Source organism: Ornithorhynchus anatinus, chromosome 9 (genome assembly GCF_004115215.2).
Source record: "Ornithorhynchus anatinus isolate Pmale09 chromosome 9, mOrnAna1.pri.v4, whole genome shotgun sequence".
Classification (NCBI taxonomy): Eukaryota; Metazoa; Chordata; class Mammalia; order Monotremata; family Ornithorhynchidae; genus Ornithorhynchus; species Ornithorhynchus anatinus.
The window spans coordinates 17,297,800-17,311,571 of NC_041736.1; the positions used below are offsets into that span (position 1 = coordinate 17,297,800).

The following is a 13,772-nucleotide window of genomic DNA, read 5'->3' on the forward strand; positions in this document are numbered from 1 at the left end:
GAATAAATGAACTTCATTTTCCATGAGAAAGTTCAGTTTGAAATGAATTTGTGTATGGATGAGGACGTCTGTCCTTCAGATTCAGAGATGACACAACTGAATCCGTTTTTCCCAATGTGCAGAGGTGATTAAGAAGAGTGACTGACAATCCAATCCACATGAGGTGTACATCCCCTTGATTCTATTTATTGTGATTATGTTGTCTTGTTTTTGTCCGTCTGTCTGCCCCAATTAGACTGTAAGCCCGTCTCTGGGCAGGAATTGCCTCTATCTGTTGCCAAATTGTATATTCCAAGTGCTTAGTACAGTACTCTGCACATAGTAAGCGCTCAATAAATACTACTGAATGAATGAATTATACACACAGAATTCTAAGCCATCGCATTTGTTATCTGCTGGGCCTGGTTTATTAATTCTGCCTCTTGGTATAATCTTCTGGCAGCCAATGTGCTAAAAGTCATCCCATTCCCAATTAGCACCTGTCAGACCTGTCTTTATGCCAATGATGTCTTCCATGGTTACATTACATCTAAGGTTGCACTTCATGGTGTTGGAATCTCTGTGTGGCTCAATGGATGTGATCTTTGCTTGTCAGATACAAGGAAAATGCAGGGGACGGCATCAAGACCTTTACCTAATTTCCATAGACCATATGAAAAGCGTTTCATACCATCAGTAGATTTTGAAATTAGCAACTTGGTTCACCCTGAAAGTTCCTCAAGGTCCTGAGACTCCTTCATGATGGCATGGTTGGCTGGGTCTGAGCCGAGCGGGCCCTGTAGGAAAGATGCCGTCGCTAATGGGATAATAGCAGGGATGCTATTTATTTATTTTATGCAGCCATGCTGGAAGATGCCACAAGAGACCTGGATGTGGGGGTTAGAATATGCATCTGCACACCTGGGAAGCTCTTCCAACTCAACAAGCTGCAAGCATCATCCTAAATCCTGGTAACAGTCTTTCAAGAACTGTCCTGGAGGCACACACCCTGGAAGACACGCAAGTAGTTGTTAACTGCTTCACCAGATCAGGTAGGTATTACAGACTGAAAAGTCTATAGAAAACCAAGATAAGGTATCTGCCTACACCAAGGAAGCTACTGTGTGACCTTGGGAGGAGGGATATGAAACAATAACTGGATGGTGCAGTTTATATTTATACTGGCAACATGGAGCTCAGTTTTGTCCTAGAATTCTGTTAGCTAGGCAGCACAATGACCAACACTATAATGTTAGACAAGGAAATAGGAAACCAAGTTAAGAAGACCTTTGGGAGACTATCGAACAAAGTGTAACAGCAGTATGGGGTTAAACTCCAGACCAAACTGAATCTATCGATCATACTGTTCAACTGTCTCTAAGGCTGTGGGACCCAGACCCCACAGAAACACCACATTGAGCTCCTTTATCAGCTCCATCGGTTTTATGTGTGGCTTATACTCAACATCAAATGACAAAAAAGGACCAAGAACGAAGTCCGTCCCCTAGCATTGGAGCTATGCTCACCTCAGCATGGCTACTCTGGGTGGTACAATGCCAGCAGAGTACCTGCACAACTGCTATCTAGTGAGTGGGAATTGGTAAACCAAAAGTAAGAACAGAGGAAGTATTCTAAGATACAATAAAAGCTTCAGACTATGTGGCATCCCAGCTGAAAACTGGGAATCAGTTGCTGATAGACCAGCACATGCACTGCCATCATACAGGGTGAGCCTTTTTGAACAGAATACTTGTAAGGCTCAAAAGACAGGGAGATGAAAGTGAAAAGAGGACCAGGAGCTGGAAATATCAAACATGAAAACACAAGAGAATATCTTTGTGCAAACAGTGTGTTGGGACCAAGGATCCCCTTTGGTCTACTCAGCCACATACACACTCAGAGGTGAATTTCATTGACAATGGCAGTGTCTGAAGTATAAACATAGTTGTGCTTCATACTTGAAATGTGTCACTGTGTCAGTACAATTTATTATCACAGCTCTCCCCCAGCAATTGGGTGATGCAAGAAGTCCATGATTTTGGTAATTAAACATTGCTCCATAATTCTAAGGAAGGTTTTGGAAACCCTTCTTCTGGAAATCTTTAAATAGAGGCCAGAAATCCATTTATCCTGAATCATTAAACTACTGACCCACCTGAAGGCGGAGGGCTGGACAAAATGACCTCTTTTAAGACCCCTTCAGAGATATGATTCTTTGACAAGAAACAGTAAATGTTCATCTGGGTAAGGATAGTAAGATGAGTAAGGACAAAGATTTGCTTAACTCCAGGGTCCCCACCTATCCTGTCTCCCAACCTGATGTCCTTGCCAACTCCTCTGTTGACAAAATTGAAACTATCAGGCATGAGCTTCCCAAAATCTATCTCTCACTGCCCAAGCTCCCCCTCCACACTTTATCCTTTCATCTTTCTTGGACAACCTTCAAGTGAAGATTTTTAACCTGCTCTCAGATTCTGTCCCCCACTCCCTGAGTCTCTGACCCCATTCCCTCTGACTTTCTAAAAACACTTGTGTCCACTCTTCCTTCCTTGACCAACTGCTTGCTCAATCTCTAATGGTTCCTTACCCTGTGCCTTCAAACATGCCCCCGTCTCTTCTATCTTAAAAAAACCCAAAACTCCTCTGCTCCTGGACCTGGGCCTCTTGATACTGGGCCTGAGTTCTTTCTGCTAACTTTTGCTCCTTTTGTATCCCACATCCACTGCTTTCCCCATCCTCAAACTTTTCTGAAATCACACCTCCTCCCAGATTACTTTCTAATCCTCAACTGTATCTTTTCCCCAGTATTATGTCTTCAGCAATTTCATGCCACTTTAACCACTGGGCACTAACTTGCTTCCCCTCCACCCCCTTGTAGCTCTCATGTACATATATTCTATTCCTTCCCTCCATCTATAATATATTTTAGAATGTCTCCCCTGCTAGATTGAAAATTCCCTGAGGGCAGGCAACATGGGATTCTATTTTACTCTTTCAAGCACTTAGTAGTGTTCTGCACCCAGTAGAGACTCAGTAAATGCTCTCTGATCGATTAGAAACGTAAATGTTGGGGTTGGCTTTTGGGCAGAAAGATCACAATTGTAAATGCATCTGGGAATACCTTCTAGAGGAGGAGGTGGTTTTTAGGACTTTGAAAACTGGGAAAGCCTTGGCCTGGTGGATTTGAAGGTGGACATTCTAGGCAGGAGTTGGAGGTGGAATTGTTGAGGAAAAAAAATTAGGGAGAAGGAGAAAAGCATCCAAGCTGGGGAGTAGAGATGAATCAGGTATGTATTTGTAGAGGTGTCTGGCTAGTGTCATTACCTAGCATTTACTGAGCGCTCCTGCTTGCCTGGCACACTGCTCACATTGCCTGCTCTGGGAGATGGATGTGGGTTTTTTTTTAATGGTTTTTATTAAGCACCTACTATGTACTGTGCACTGTTCTAAACACTGGGATAGAAACAAGATCATCAGGTTGTATCCGATCCCTGTCCGTAGGTAAGGCTCACAGCCTAAATCGGAGGGAAGAGGATTTAATCCCCATTTTACCTATGAGGTAATTGAGGCACAGAGAAGTGAAGTGACTTTCCCCCTAGGCAATGCTGCTTCTCTCTGTGTTGTGCACACACTAACGCCAATTTTAGTTATGACCAGAATGAAGAGAGGAAGGTCAGAGCAAGGTTGGAGGGAGAGAGGAAGACCAGCAAGGAAGAGTGGAAGGCCAGCAAAGTTGGAGGGAGAGTGGAAGGCCAGCAAAGTTGGAGGGAGAGGGGAAGGCCAGCAAAGTTGGAGGGAGAGGGGAAGGCCAGCAAAGTTGGAGGGAGAGGGGAAGGCCAGCAAAGTTGGAGGGAGAGAGGGAGGCCAGCAAAGTTGGAGGGAGAGGGGACGGCCAGCAAGGTTGGAGGGAGAAGGGAAGGCCAGCAAGGTTGGAGGGAGAGGGGAAGGCCAGCAAGGTTGGAGGGAGAGGGGAAGGCCAGCAAGGTTGGAGGGAGAGGGGAAGGCCAGCAAGGTTGGAGGGAGAGGGGAAGGCCAGCAAAGTTAGAGGCAGAGAGGATAAAGAGGAGATGAGAGAGTGTGTAAATTGGGTAGCTGTTCTAATCCGTCTGCTGGGGATTAGGTACGGCCCAGCCTGGGGGCACCTAAAAATGTCCAGAGCAGGTATGGTGGGCCTGGGCGCCCCGGAACCGGCCGCCTTCTCCGGGCAGGTGCAGCCGGTGGAGGTGGCCCAAGTGGCCAAGTCTCGGGTGGTAGCCCAATCCGGGCCGGGGGCGGGGAGGAGCAACTCCAGAGAAGCTCCAGGCCGGGCCGGAGGCCGGCCGGGAGGAGGGAGCGGGCAGAGGAGGGGCAGGGAGAGGAGAGGAGGGGCCTGCTTCCACTCCAGCAAAGTCTCTAGAGAACAACGGGCCCATTCACAGCCTGCTAAGGGGAGAGGCCACTCAACGCCCGGTACAGGGGAGAGGGGGAGGAAGAAGAAGAAGAAAGAGGTGGCAAGAGCAGCAGCAGCGGGAGAGGAGCCTCGGACTTGGAGTACCGTGTTGGCAGCAGCAGCAGGTCCGCTCCTCCCTGAGTGTGCAAGCCGATGGCGGCCGTGGGGCTGCTGTGGTTTCTGTACCTGTGGGCGGCCCGCCTGCTGGACCTCTGCGATGCCTTTAACTTGGACACCAAGCCCTCCAACGTGATCCAGAAACACGGGGATCCAGGGAGTCTCTTCGGCTTCTCCCTGGCCATGCACTGGCAGCTGAACCCGGACAAGAAACTGTAAGTCTCCGAGCCTCCCGCCCCAACACATGCATGCATAGCATGCATCACAGACATCCATGCATACCATACATGCGTGCATGCATGCATACTCATATCTTCCCCACCCCCGTCCCTTCCTAGGGCTGCAGCATGGGCAGGAGCGCGCTCCCGGGGCTCGGCCGCGCGCCCGGCTCCCGGCGGGAAGGGTCAGGTCCCGCCTTGGGCGACGGGCAGGGAGTCGCCCAAGTCACTAGCCAGTCCTGAATTTGCCGCGCCCGGCTCGCTCATCCGCCCCCAGCTTGCACCCCAAGGGTCGGAGGAGGAAACGGTACCCATCGGTCGGGCATCACGGGGCAGCTGCTGCAGGGTCGGACCCCCCTCCTTTGCTGCACCCCCTCTTTTTGTTTCCCCCTCCCACCTTGGAGCCGGAGCAGCGTTTGGTGCAAAGTGTTCAACTGCTCCCTCCCAGCGGGTTTCTCCAATCGCCCCGCCCGCCCTCCAGGACATGCTGGTTGGCAACCCACTAAGTTCACAGAGACACAGAGAGAGAGAAATACATACACAGAGGAGGTGTATGTGTGTGTATGGTGCATGTGTCGTCTTGGCCTCAGTAGTTCAAGGTGGTTGCATTCGGTAGGCCCTGGGAGAATTTGCCAACCACTTTGGGTTGCACACTGCGGTTTCCCTGGAAAGGGGTGGGTGAGAGATGTAAGGGATACCGGAGAGAGAGGAAATCGGCCCCTTATCCTCAGTTGGGGGAAGAAACCACCTGTTAATGGTGGAACAGCTGAGAAAGCAAAAGCCCGGCACGCAACAGTTACTTTGCCCCCCCCCCCCCCAGGGCGCGTTCCCACCGTGAGGTCATCCGTGGTTTCTCGCTGGGCCATGGGGGGTCCAGCAAAATACCCGAAATGAGCGCGATCCCTTGAAGCCAAGGTGCCGCCGCAGCAGCCCCGTGGAAGCCGAGCTCTCAAGTCCCACCTTTTGTTTCCCAAACTTCAGCCAAGTCCCCGATTCGGACCCCAGTCCAACTAGAAAACAACAACAGGGGAATTTTTTGGGTGCAGCCGATATATCCCACGGAGTTGGTGTGTGTGTGTGTGCCTTTTGTCGCATTTTTGGGGGAGTGTTAAACCCTGTTGTTGCATTCTTGACCTGCAGTCCAACAAAACCGGGGCTGCAACAACAAAAGAACGGTTCCCCGGGAGGCCTTCGCGGCAGCCACTCCAGGAAGCAACTGACTGCAGGGTGTTTCCAGCGAGGAGCGATCTCTGGTCAGGAAAGCGTTTTTCACTGAAAGCTGGAGTGAATGTGCTCTAAATCAGGCCACTCATCGCTGCATTCAAGCAAAGTTGGCATAGAATCAGTCCGAAACTTGGCCCCTGCCATGTGTGCTGATCCTCCTCACTTACACCTGCTGGCGGAGCCCCGATTAGACTCTAAGCCCGTCAATGGGCTGGGATCGTCTCTATCTGTTGCCTAATTGTACATTCCAAGCGCCTAGTACAGTGCTCTGCACATAGTAAGTGCTCAATAAATACTATTGACTGAAAAGAGGTTAGGAAAGGAATCGTGGGGCTTTGGAGGAAGGGATAAGTAGGACCTGGCCTGGGCCTCTGTTTGCCATATTGTTACAAATCTGAAAGGAAATTAGGGGCAGAGTGACCAAAAGGAAAGAGCACAGGACAGAGAGTGAGGAGCTCCAGTTTAGAGTCCCAACTCTGCCGCTGATCATGCTGTGTGACCTTGGGAAGGTTAATTAATTTGTTGGCATGTCATCTATAAAATGAAGATAAAATACCTCTTCTCTCTTAGACTGTGAGCCGGAATAGAGACTGTGTGTATCCTATCTGGTTATGGTGTATCCACCCCAGCGCTAGCACAGTACTCACCACAGAGTAAGTGCAAAATTAGCACCATTGTAATTAAGATATACAGTTTTTACCCCTAAATGGTCCTGCCCAGCAGAGATTCCTCAATGCATCGTATGAATCTGTAAATGTATGAATTTTTATATTTAGACTCACAATGTGTAGCATCCTGAAAATAGCAATCAAAATGCGGAGTATATGAGTCGGTATCCTATGGAATGCCAAAGGAATTGGCTGACAGTGAAAAATCACATCTGGGAAAGGCGATGCATATAAAAAACATCTTTGAGGCCCAGAGGATTTCCCAAAAATGCTTCCGTTTGATAAAGTTATCAACCTCTGTATGGCTATACATCATGTATATATGTGCATTCAACTGCTCTTTGGGTTGTAGATGACCTCAGAAAGGAGCCCAGTCTAAGTATTTCCATAGGTTCATGGAAGACTTCCACTGTGTCAGTGAAGTAAAACTCAGCTACAGAGAGGCAAAGCTTTAATAATGTGTTGCTCTTTTTCATTCCCATGCTATTCATTAATGCTCTTGAAAGTGTTTGATTACTGCCTTGCACAAAGAACCAGCCTAGGGTCTCAGATCTAATACTGTTTTCCCCTGACTTATGTTCCAGCTAGGAATACTTCTCTATGCCTCAGTTACCCCATCTGTAAAATGGGGATTATGCTTGTGATCCTCATGTGGAACATGAACTGATTAGCTTCTATCTCAAGGTTTAGTATAGTGCCTGGCACATAGCACTTAAAAATGCCATAAAGAATGAAGGAAAATAGTACTTGTTTGACAGACTAATGTGAAGTGTCATTTATCTTGGAATATTATGCTTTGTGTCAATGACAGGAGTGCTGTGAGGTGATAATGTCCACTTCTCAGAAAGTCAGGGAGGAAATGGGGGGTGTCTTTTGAAACCTGGAGGCAGAATTGTTAGCGGTGAAAAATTCCATCTGAAAACTTATAGATCAAACTTCGGTTGCTCCAAGAGAATTCTGAAGCTGTCCATTTAATTTTGTTAAAAAAATCCATTAATTCCTACCACAAACATGAGGAGCTGTCATGCTTCCAACAGTTGTAAGAGATAGACATGGAGAATAAGAATCTTCCTTGTAATAGGAGCCTGAATTTCCTGCCTCAGATCGGATAGACAGTATCAAACTTCTTAATTGAAGGAATCTTCAGACTTCACCAACCATGCTTGCTAGTTCTCACTCGTGTTCATGCTTGCACATAAGCTTAACTATTTATCTTATGTCTACTATTCAATCTATTCATTATACAAACAGGAGCAAGCTAGCTATCTGATACTAGGGCCCTACATTCCGCTTGGGAACAGGCAGGGAGGCAGAGCCCTTCTTTGGTCTTTAACAGTTGCTTTGTACAGTCATTTAATTTGTGGGGCACAAATGCCTGGACCCAGGCGTTGGAGCCAGGCTCCTCTCAGGGCAATGCCTGGCAACAGGATGCCAAGGAGGAAAGAGTTGAACAGTTATTTAAGTGGCTTTTTTACATTTGAATGAATCTTAGAATCCAGAGCATGAAAGCAGAGCATCTTGTCATGATGGTAAGTAATGAGGGAAGGAAGTCCATTGAAAGTAAAAGGATGCTGACTAGGAGGCTTAGACACAAACTCTGAGAAGCAGCATGTCTTAGGGGTAAGAGCATGGGCCTGGTAGTCTGGGGACCTACGTTCCAATCCCTGCTTGCCTGCTGTAAAATCCTGGGCAAGTCACTTAACTTCTTTGTCTCAGTTTCCTAATTCAATAACTGTTCTTCCTCCCTTTAAACCGTGAGTCCCATGGGGACTGTGTCCAACCTCGATATCTTGTATCTATCCCAGCACTTAGTAGAGTGCGTGGCACTTAGTAGTGCTTAACAAATATCACAATTATTATTAGTCCCTAAAAATAGGTGGTGGATGTGTTTCAGCGACATACTTTACTCAAAGATTCACTTGGAGGGAAAAGGGATGGGCTAAGGAAGATATGCCATCTCACTGATGCAACAGAGTAGAAAATCTCAAAAGGAGTGACTGCAACTGTATGTTTTCTGTATAGGCTTGTGTATGTCCTAGTTGTGGTTACAAATATTAGGTTTCCCAGATTAAAACCTATTTCTGGTTTCTTATCTGCCTTCCCTACTTGTTTTACCAGCAGCTGGACTCTAACCATAGACACACAAACTGCCTCCATTTTGACTATTAACCTCAAGACTTCACTGCCTTGATCTGCTTTGGTGACAGGTGACATGCCCTGCAAACTTTCAGAGGTCCTATTTAATCATTCAGTTGTAGACTGGACTCTAAGTCCAGAAAATAAATATTTGTTTATATTTCAAGATACCTACTCATATCATTTGAATAATCTCAAGGATCACCTGTTAAAGACCTCACCTTTAAAAGAGCTGACTGCCACCAGGTGAGGGAAGAAAGAGGGGAGAAAAATGAGGAAGTGTGTTACACATTAGTTTAATCTCAGTTGCTTTTGTAGTCATTCAGACAATTCAAAAACAAGCCACTAAGTAATAATACTCTTAATAAGGACATTTTGACCATAGATTGAGCCCAAAGATTGGATTTTTTTAATAGTCCCATAATTATATTTAGAAACTGTTTTGTAAGGCACATAAACCTAGCTGACCTGAATTGAGGTTTTTCTAAATCCCTGGTGGTGGGTTTTTCTTGTGCATGGGCAGGGCAAAGAAGAGACAAGAGGGTGAATTAGAAGAGCTACTTTAAACAAAACTCTGAAAGACTGCAGTAGAAATGCTTGGAAGTGGAAATTAATTTTGTTTTTGAAATTGTAGTAACGAATATCTGTTCTTGTGAGATATATGGTATAGTACTGTTTGTATTAACTGTGTGAGGAGGCTTAGGGGTATGTTGGGTGTTTATAGACTTGTGGCAAAATATAAAACTGTTTGGATGCCCCTCAATGAAAAAGGCCTTTATATGGATACTCATCCAAGTGCTTAATACAGGGCTCTGCGCACAGTAAGCGCTCAATAAATACCAATGATTGCTTTCCTGCTAGTGGGGGATGTTAGACATGGAGTAGAAAACCAGTTGTCTGAGGTTTGTTCAAAGGAAAGGTTGCTGGCTTGTTTTTTTTTCTTTTTCTGGTTGTCCAGTCCCTTCCAGTTTTGCACCCAAACTTTTATTGTTGTTTAAACTAGCTTTAGCTCAGATAAGTAGCTGGTTTGGGTATCAGACATTCAGAGATAATGCTTTCTCTGCTAGAATGGGTTATTAGGCAAGGTTGTAGAATTCTAAAAGACATTTTGCCTTAGTCATAGGAAGGAAAGGCTCCCTGGAGAGATGGGTTGTCCAATCTTCAGGTTCCTTTCAGGTCTACTAACCTCTGAATCATTATTGAAGTTCTGGGAAGAGGTGTGCCCATGACTCTAGGGTGAAATACTTAAGCTGCCTTAGCAGAAAGCTACCCTGGGGTTACAGTTCTGGATCTCTTCCTAATGGACAGCTCTCCTCATCTGAAATCCTTATTATAGCTGTATCTTTTCTGTATCATTTCTGCTCTGTGCCTTCCAAAAGATTACAGGCTTCTTTTTTGCCTGTGACACCATGACCCTTGAGAAAAAGGCAGAATAGAGTTGTTTGCCAGACTTGGAGAAATTCACCCAAAAAGAAAGTGCACTGAACAGGTTAATTAAACTGTACTGCTGGTGCAGTCTTAAACTTCCAGTTTTGTTTTGTTTTTTTTAATGCCTCGGGGAGCGTATTCCCCTTTCTAGTGCCACACAGTAATGGATTTCAGGTTGTGAAGTAAATGGAAAGAGTTGAGATTATAGCTATATAGATGGGTTGATGGGAGAGGACAGTTATGTATATCCCTGGAGAGAGTCAATCAGTGGAATTTGAGAGCTCACTCTTGGCAGAGCACTGTACTAAGTTGGTATTTGTTAAGCGCCTACTATGTGCAGAGCACTGTTCTAAGCACTGGGGTAGACACAGGGGAATCAGGTTGTCCCACATGGGGCTCACAGTCTTAATCCCCATTTTACAGATGAGGTAACTGAGGCACAGAGAAGTTAAGTGAGTTGCCCACAGTCACACAGCTGACAAGTGGCCGAGCGGGGATTCGAACCCATGACCTCTGACTCCAAAGCCCGTGCTCTTTCCACTGAGCCACGCTGCTTCTCCAAGTACTAAGTACTTGGGAGAGTAAAATTGAGTTAATTGGTACGATCCCTGCCTTCAAAGAACTTCCCACTGTAAATGAATAAAAGATTCCTGTCTGTGATATTTCTTTCCTTATCCCAAGTTGCAACACTTTCATAAACCCATGTGGAGAGTTCTTTTTAATCTTCATAGAAACACAATAAATATTTTAGAGTAAGTGGTTATTCTGGTAGCTTCATTGAGAATTGTTTGCATTTCACTGTTCCCATTTGTGTTGATGGTACTAAGTTGTGGTAGGAAGTAACTGTCAAACAAGTGAATCTGGTTGTTGAAGATATTGAAACTTCCTATTAGTTGAAGCTTTTTGGAAGTTCGGATGTAGAGGCCCAGTTTTCATGGCAAACTAGGACAGAATATATTGTGAATCTGGCCTTTAAAGGCAACGTCTTAGAAATAAATGAAGGGGACTAATTGTCCATCAGTATAGAGCAGGAACAGGTAAATGGACTTCTCCCAAATGTAATTCCCCATCAGACTGATAACAGAGTGAGTTCTATCTAATCTGCTTTCTGGGTTTGCCATTTACAAAAACAGAGCAAACAAAGTGAAATCAGTTTATCAACTAACAGATACTTTGCATTTTGGCAGAAGTAAGTCTTTCACCAACCAGAGTATGTGGCCGTCCAATTTTTTCTACTTTCAATCTCTTTAAAATATCCTCAGTCCCAAATATTTTCATTCCCTTGAAGGACACCTGGCTAGAATTATTTTCCTTGAGCCCAATCCCATCCCAAATCAGCATAGTAGGTTATTGTCATCCCCCCCATCAGTTCTGATTTAGGGAAAGCATGTCAGGCTTGGGGGTGAGAGGCAGGGTAAAGAAGAGGGTAGAGGGTGTGCCAAACAGGTGAAATACAGAGCAAGACCTAGTGACTGAAGGGGTGTTCATTTTCAAAAGTCAAAGAAGATAGTTGGTGATGAAGTGCCCTATTTTTACTTGCTTGGAAACCTGTTTGCTCTAGTAGAGAAGCAGCATAGTCTAGTGGAAAGAACACAGGCCCGGGAGTCAGAAGACCTGGATTCTAACCCCACCTTTGCCACTTGTCTGATATGTGTCTTTGGGTAACTCTCTGCATCTCAATTTCCTCATCTAAAAAATGGGGATTAAGACTGTGAGCCTTATGTGGGACAGGGACTATGTCAAACCTGATGATCTTGTATCTACCCCAGTGTTTAGAATAGTGCCTAGCACGTAATAAGTGCTTAAATATCATAAATATTATTTACTTTATTAATAATTGTGGTAGTTGTTAAATACTTACTGTGTGCCATAGCACTGTACTAAGCACTGCAGGGGACTGGGGGGAAGAAAGGGGGAGAGATAAATTAATCAGGCAGAACACAGTCCCTGTCCCAAATGGGACTCACAGTTTGAGTAGGAGGGAGAACAGGTATAATTTTCCATATTTTACAAATGAGAAGTGATTTGCCCAAGGATGTAGCGATGTGCTTGCTATGACTTGGAATATTGAATGTAAATCACTTTAAGAACACTTTCAAAGAAAGCTATCTGGCATGTGAGTGACTTGAGCTATCTATAATTTATTTGCATTTCTTTTTATAATTTCTGTCTTCACTCTTTTTACTTTGAGTCTTTTTGGCAGTTTGTGTCCTTTGTCTCCCCCCATAGGATTGTGAGCTTTTCTAAGGCAATGGTCATGTATCTTCATTCAGTCATATTTATTGAGTACTTACTGTGTGTAGAGAAAAAAAAAATGTTGGTATTTGTTAAGCGCTTACTATGTGCCGAGCACTGTTCTAAGCGCTGGGGTAGACACAGGGGAATCAGGTTGTCCCATGTGGGGCTCACAGTCTTAATCCCCATTTTACAGATGAGGTAACTGAGTGGAGATTTCAGACTGACTTTCCTAGAGAGGAAGCTGAATGACCAAATAAGCCCCCAAATGGATGTGTGAATTTATAAAGAATGTCTTAGTGCAGTTGTGTTATTGACTCTCCCAAGTCCAGAGTCTCTGTTTCACTCTCCAGGCCCTGCTTTTTTTTTGAATCTGGGTTTTATCCCTAACAGAAGAAGCTGAATGACCAAATAAGCCCCAAATGGATGTGTGAATTTGTTAAAGAATGTCTTAGTGCAGTTGTGTTATTGACTCTCCCAAGTCCAGAGTCTCTGTTTCACTCTCCAGGCCCTGCTTTTTTTTTGAATCTGGGTTTTATCCCTAACAGCAGCACATGTATGGGTTGAAGTTCAAATAGAAGCACATGTTTCTTCTGGGAATATCCATATTAGCTCACCAACTGCCGGGAGCAGTACTACTACAGAACACCATGCCTGTTCACACAACCCTGGACTGTGTGGCAACATTTTTCTTCTTCAGCTTATTCTCCAGTTTCTTTTAAGGTTATGCTTTAATCCGTTCCCACTCCCTGGTAACAGTTTACTTTGTTTTCCTTTTCTGCCACATGTGTTCCCTTGGTTTTAGTGATTGATTCACCCTCTGCCAGGATCCTATAATATTTAATTCTACATAATCTGGTTACTGCTAATTATTTCCTTTATTCCCTTACCAGTCAGTTTTCTCTGATCTACCCTGGTTTTTTTTTTTTGTAGTGTATGAGATGAGCCTGTAACCTTGGCATTATCCTTGACTCCTCTCTCTCATTCCACCCACTTATTCAAGCCATCACTAAATCCTGTCAGTTATACCTTCACAACATCACCAAAATCCTCCCCTTCCTCTTCATCCAAACTGCTACCACATTAATGCAAGCACTTATCCTATCCTGCCTTGCTGACCTCCCTGCCTCCTGTTTCTCACCACTCCAGTCCATACTCCATTTTGCTGCCCAAATCATTTTCCTTCAAAAACATTCAGACCATGTTCCCCACTCCTCAAGAAACTCCCTTGGTTGCCCATCCACCTCTGCATCGAAAACTCCTCATCATTGGCTTTAAAGGACTTAATCACCTTGCCCCTACCTACCTCATCTCGCTATTTTCCTTCTCCAACCCAGC

The 13,772-nt window shown here is 45.0% G+C and overlaps 1 protein-coding gene across 3 annotated transcripts in view; it reads left to right on the plus strand.

The window, feature by feature from the left end:
• Positions 1-899: 899 nt before the first annotated feature.
• Positions 900-13,772, plus strand: part of ITGA6 (integrin subunit alpha 6) — a 73,291-nt gene continuing 60,418 nt past the window's right edge. For 2 of the 3 annotated variants that reach the window (XM_007671229.3, XM_001514610.5), the window contains exon 1: positions 4,344-4,740. In XM_007671229.3, the coding sequence (XP_007669419.1) occupies positions 4,562-4,740 (179 nt within the window). In that variant the 5' untranslated portion in view covers positions 4,344-4,561. Of the gene's footprint in view, positions 1,032-4,343; positions 4,741-13,772 lie in introns of those variants that run through there. The other variant, XM_029071942.2, reaches the window with a different exon arrangement.